General features: G+C 45.3%; 2 protein-coding genes across 2 annotated transcripts; both read right to left on the bottom strand.

Annotated features, from left to right (window-relative positions):
- Positions 1 to 2,173: 2,173 nt before the first annotated feature.
- On the bottom strand, positions 2,174 to 3,624 carry LOC121855985 (cuticle protein 16.5-like). The gene is made up of 3 exons (XM_042351208.1): positions 3,598 to 3,624; positions 3,092 to 3,348; positions 2,174 to 2,855 (listed from the first exon to the last, which is right to left on the bottom strand). The coding sequence occupies exons 1-3, from the start codon at positions 3,604 to 3,606 to the stop codon at positions 2,321 to 2,323; spliced, it is 801 nt and encodes a 266-aa protein (XP_042207142.1). The 5' UTR covers positions 3,607 to 3,624; the 3' UTR covers positions 2,174 to 2,320.
- A 1,192-nt stretch (positions 3,625 to 4,816) lies between these two features.
- Positions 4,817 to 5,543, bottom strand: LOC121855954 (skin secretory protein xP2-like). Its single transcript, XM_042351173.1, has 2 exons — positions 5,432 to 5,543; positions 4,817 to 5,166 (listed from the first exon to the last, which is right to left on the bottom strand). Exons 1-2 carry the CDS (start codon positions 5,541 to 5,543, stop codon positions 4,817 to 4,819), a joined length of 462 nt encoding a protein of 153 aa, XP_042207107.1.
- Between the last annotated feature and the right edge of the window lie 286 nt (positions 5,544 to 5,829).

Here is a 5,829-nt window from a genome sequence, read left to right as displayed (position 1 = left end):
ATAACTACTATAACCTTACTCAAAGTACTTACGGTATATTTACTTAAGAGACCCTAATTTACACTTGATAATCATGACGTTGTAACTAGCGATACTTATACCGGTACTTTTAAAACAAGACATTGATGATAGAGGTTTAATTAAGATGGCTCTCAGGTTTATTTACATGGTAATTGGCAGTAGGTAATTAGCATATCACTATATTATGATACTTTAGTGGAGTAGTATGTCTGTCCCTCCTGTTATCGGGTTTTTCTTCGTTATTTTTTGTAGCTAGGTGTGTGTGTGTGTGTCAAAATATCACGAGTTACTGTTGTTTGATTTTTATTGTTTTGTTTTGATTTTGCTATTAAAAAAAAAAGTCATTTAGATAGATTTATGGAGTTTGTTTTGTGGAATGTTCTCTTTAATACACAATGTCTACTGTAATGACGTACCGAAGGCTTTCAACACCTGGTTATGTATTACACTATGGGTACAGCCGTCAGGTTGAGTGAGGGGCAATAACCTTCCTCTATATATTTCTTCCCGTCCATCTATGGGTCTTAGATTGTACAATGGTCACAGAATCCTTGAGTGAACTACATATCGGGTAATTGGTTAGTATTTACATGAAAGAAAGTGTCCCATATTCGACCATCATCTTTTTCCTCGTATCTGCAACTGTGAGAAAGATGATTAGATCGACCTTATTAAACTAGACACGAAAATGTTAAGACTTCTGTCGCTAATACATTCATTCTTTAATCCCGCCTCTTCCGTCCTCTCTCACCTCCTCCTACCCTCTTCCCTCCTCCTCCTCCCCTCCCTCCTCCCCCTCTTCCCCTCCTCCTCCCCCTACTCCTCCCCCCCCTGGTAAATAAGTGTTTTAGACTACAACAAGTGATCGCGGGCCCTTCGTGCTCTTGTGAAAGTTTTAACGCTCGTGACAGAGTACAGCGAATTAGGGTGCGCCAAGTCCGTAGACTTGCATCGTTTTCCATCGTAAATAAATTTGTTAATTAATGCCTTCCTAAAGAAACCATCGACATGGGACCAGGTTTGTTCCACTCTACGATTTTTTTGCGATTTTTCCATCAAGTTTGATGAAAAACGATTGTGCCGTTTCGGCTGCCCAGAACAGACACACACACACACACACACGCCTAGTCCTATAGTATATTAGATACTAATCATAAATTCTTAATTAATCGTACGTTATTTATTTTTTCCTCGTATCTGCAGCTCTGAGGACATGTTAAGTTACTTCCATCAACACAAGACACGAAAATAGTATCAGATAACTTTTGTGATGTTTAATGCTAATATCTCCATCTTGGTGACTCCCTATGGTGACTCCTTGATTCTCTTGGTGACTCTATCTGGTGACTCCTCCTTGGTGATTCTCTTGGTGACTCACTCCGGTGATTCTTTTGGTGACTCACTGATGATTCTCTTGGTGACTCACTCTGGTGACTCCATCTGGTGATTCTCTTGGTCATTCCATCTGGTGAGTCTCTTGGTCACTCCATTTTGGTGAATCTCTTTTTGCTGACTTAAGTATCTTGGTGATTCTCTTGGTGATACACACACAAACGCACACACACAAAAAACACACACACACACACACACACACACAAAACACACACACACACACACACACACACATACACACACACACACACGTAACCCAGATTCCCACTACTGCATGATCTAACACTGCCTTCCTGGGTGGTGTCGTGTCTCACCCTCATATATACCTGCCGGGGGGCCCCTTCTGCCTTACCTGGGGGAGGAGGGAGACAAAATGAACAGATGGTATACCTAATCCGATTCATCTGATTGGAGGATTAGAATGTGGATAATTGTGGATTGGTTGTGGTGTTTGTTTTGTTGATTTATGTTCGTTGTTTGTTTTTGTTAATGTGTTTTTGTTTTAATGTTGGTATTCTCTCTCTCTCTCTCTCTCTCTCTCTCTCTCTCTCTCTCTCTCTCTCTCTCTCTCTCTCTCTCTCTCTCTCTCTCTCACAGGTGTTGAAAATATCTTTATTTTTAATATTTTCTCTTTGCTGACGTTTATAAAAATCATCATATATCATCGTCACATTTCCCGCGACCTTCCATATAGTTGTTGTTGTTAGACTTGAGGCGAGGAAGTGTTGTGGTGGGAGTTATGTGACAATAAACACAGGTATAACATTTCTTATATTTATTTATCATCATGGTATAAAATATAGTTATTTATCGTAGTATAAAATATAACAAAATAGATCAAACATAACAGTTACAATTTATGAACAATTGTCAAACTTTATCGTGAGCTGTGTGGCTTCCCTGTCGTCTATTGTGGGTACGAGTAGTACGTCTGTGGGGCAGGGGCTGGGACAGGGGCACTGTAACTGTTCCTTGGGGCAGGAGCTGGGGCACTATAGCTGATTATTGGGGCAGGGGCTGGGTCATTATAACTGATTATTGGGGCAGGGGCTGGGTCACTATAGCTGATGATTGGGGCAGGAGCTGGGGCACTATAACTTATTATTGGAGCAGGAGCTGGAGCACTATAAGTGTTTATTGGGGCAGGGGCTGGGTCACTATAACTGATTATTGGGGCAGGGGCTGGGTCATTATAACTGATTATTGGGGCAGGGGCTGGAGCACTATAAGTGTTTATTGGGGCAGGAGCTGGGGCAGGGGCACTGTAGCTGTTCCTTGGTTCAGAAGCGGCGGCCGCGTCCTCCTGACGAGCCTTCTCGATCTGGGCGATGGCGTGGGCGGGGAGAGGTGGGGGCGTGGGCAGCAGGTCAGACTGCACGCGGTAACCTGCACCGTCAGCTACGAAGGTGAAGACTGCGGGTGTTCCGTCAGGGTAAGTGAACCTGTGGGAAGAGTCATAACTGGTCAACACTCCTGCACCTCAACACTCACCTTCACTTCTCTCACTCTAGTCTACATTTATACATTTTTCTCTTCCCTTGTAAGTACTTGTCTTACCAACACCAAACTGGCCTCCCTGTTTACATTGTTCATTCTAAGTGACCGTCACACAGGTCTCTTATAAACAACCTTTGAGCCTTTAACAAGCACTTGAATAAAACCAGCCAGAGATACTCACGACCATCCTCCCTGGGAAGCCACGGCGCCAGTCGGCCCCTGAGGGGCGCCCTGCTCCTGACGACTGATGCCGTCGGCGCTCTCGAAGAGGAAGCTGTAGGCGCCAGTGGCATCAGGTCCTTGACGATCGGACCTCAAGATCTCTACGGGAGGAGACCTAACGCTATATGAAGCTGGGGCACTGGGGGCAGGAGCTGGGGCACCGTAGTTGTACTGTGGGGCAGCAGCGGCCACCGCCAACAGGCAAGACAGGATAAGCTGGGGATGATAAAGAAGCTGTCAGTTCACCTTCCTTCAGCGAGCCATCAAGACGACAGTCACCTTAGTGACGTTTGTGTAGGATGACGTCACTTGCCAGTTACACCAGGGAATATATCACACCAGAACTAAAGACTAAAACTATGGTGAAACAAAAGCTGTTTTAACAGACTTGAAATGTATCACATTGATCACTAGAAAGACATATAAGAAGGTTAGGGCAGCACCAGCCAGGAGGACCCGCCTTACCATGTTCATGTTGCACAGGTTGTCAAGGTTCGACTGTGCCTCTTCCTACCGCCACCCGCCTTTTTATACTGCAGCCATCACCTGCCCAAGGTCACCACCATTTTCACTCAAGTAATGATTGTTTCTCCTGAGGCTGTGAGTGTTGACTGTTATGGTTAACTTGTGGTCACAGTAACACAGGAGCTTTGTCAGTGTCTTGTCTTCATAACACAGGTGAAAATAACTCTTAGTGTCAACTGATCCAACAAGTTTTTCACTGACGTCAACACAACTACAGACTGATGTATAAAGATACATTAATTCTCTTGTTCTTTAACCCGGATATAGATAAATATTTAACTATAAACTTGTTACTGTAACCTGGAAATATACGCTTATTATTGGATTCGACTTGCTGAGGAAAACTCTCAAACATAATACACAAACGAAAAAAGAATCCTAATGTCACCGAAACTTTTGGTAAACTGGAGGTGAACTGACCACTTGGAAACGTTCGAGTCTGGGAGAAATAAAAAGAAAAACATGAAGAATTAGTTGAAAGAAGACGAAAAATAATATGTTGTAATTGAAAACTTTCCTCCTCAACCAAAATATTATGATATACGTCTCCTGCAACAAACACTTTTTTTTTAATTGTTTATGTGTGTGGGGGGGATAAGTGGGGGAGGGGGGGTGAGGGGGTGTTTTACTGAATATATAGACGAATATACAATTTTTGTCTCTGTTAATGTGTTCGCAAGGTTATGTAGTCTGATTCACCTTGATGCCATAACTAAATTGAAGGGGTCGTGGATACAGAGGAGGTCGTGGATGCAGAGGAGGTCGTGGATACAGCGGAGGTCGTCGATCCAGCGAGGGTCGTATATGAGAAATATTAAATTAGTTATTAACCCTGATACTGTCAACACCTCTAGTTTTTTTTATGATATACAGAGTGATCAAAAAGTCTCTATGCACCTGAAATGATTTAATATATTGGTAAATAAGGTAAATCAATATACTGCTTATTAATTGCAGGTGCACAGGGAGTTTTTGATCACCTTGTATCAGTAAGTTGTGGGTGAGGGAATTAAGCAGAGTAATCACATATGTCTTTATTCATCTCTCAGTGTGGTATAAACTCTATATAGATTAAATAACATAACAGTTACAGTCAAAGTTTTATCTTCGTCGTCAGTGTTTACAGCGTTTATCGTGAGCCGTGTAGCTTCCCTGTCGTCTATTGTGGGAACGAGTAGTTTGTCTGTGGGGCAGGGGCACTGTAACTGATTATTGGGGCTGGAGCTTGAGCTGGGGCTGGGGCTGGGGCTGGGGCTGGGGCTGAAGCTGGGACTGGGGCAGGGGCTGAAGCTGGGACAGGGGCTGGGATAGGGAAAGGAACAGGGGTTGGGGCAGGGAAAGGAGCAGGGGCTGGGGCACTGTAATTGTTCCTTGGGGCAGAAGCTGCGGCGGCGTCCTCCTGACGAGCCTTCTCGATCTGGGCGATGGCGTGGGCGGGGAGAGGTGGGGGCGTGGGCAGCAGGTCAGACTGCACGCGGTAACCTGCACCGTCAGCTACGAAGGTGAAGACTGCGGGTGTTCCGTCAGGGTAAGTGAACCTGTGGGAAGAGTCATAACTGGTCAACACTCCTGCACCTCAACACTCACCTTCACTTCTCTCACTCTAGTCTACATTTATACATTTTTCTCTTCCCTTGTAAGTACTTGTCTTACCAACACCAAACTGGCCTCCCTGTTTACATTGTTCATTCTGAGTGACCGTCACACAGGTCTCTTATAAACAACCTTTGAGCCTTTAACAAGCACTTGAATAAAACCAGCCAGAGATACTCACGACCATCCTCCCTGGGAAGCCACGGCGCCATTCGGCCCCTGAGGGGCGCCCTGCTCCTGACGACTGATGCCGTCGGCGCTCTCGAAGAGGAAGCTGTAGGCGCCAGTGGCATCAGGTCCTTGACGATCGGACCTAATAATTGCAACGGGGGGAGCTACAACGACGTTTGTCTGAGTTGGAGCTGGAGCAGCTACTGGGGCCGGGGCAGGAGCTGGAGCAGGAGCTTGGGTATCGGAGGCAGGTGGTGCAGGGGCAGCGTAGTTGTACTGTGGGGCAGCAGCGGCCACCGCCAACAGGCAAGACAGGATAAGCTGGGGATGATAAAGAAGCTGTTAGTTCACCTTCCTTCAGCGAGCCATCAAGACGGCTTTTGTGTAGGATGACGTCACCTGCCAGTT

This window comes from Homarus americanus, unplaced genomic scaffold, assembly GCF_018991925.1.
Source record: "Homarus americanus isolate GMGI-L3 unplaced genomic scaffold, GMGI_Hamer_2.0 scaffold19117, whole genome shotgun sequence".
Classification (NCBI taxonomy): Eukaryota; Metazoa; Arthropoda; class Malacostraca; order Decapoda; family Nephropidae; genus Homarus; species Homarus americanus.
Note: the sequence above shows the minus strand (reverse complement) of the source record. Positions and strands in the feature narration are given on the sequence as shown.

Coding starts and splice junctions, on each gene's coding strand:
- LOC121855985 (XM_042351208.1), bottom strand. Junction 2,856..3,091: donor GCTTCCCAGGGAGGATGGTC/GTGAGTATCTCT, acceptor CTCTTCCCACAG/GTTCACTTACCCTGACGGAA.
- LOC121855954 (XM_042351173.1), bottom strand. CDS start 5,543: ATGCCACTGGCGCCTACAGCTTCCTCTTCGAGAGCGCCGACGGCATCA. Junction 5,167..5,431: donor GCTTCCCAGGGAGGATGGTC/GTGAGTATCTCT, acceptor GAACACCCGCAG/TCTTCACCTTCGTAGCTGAC.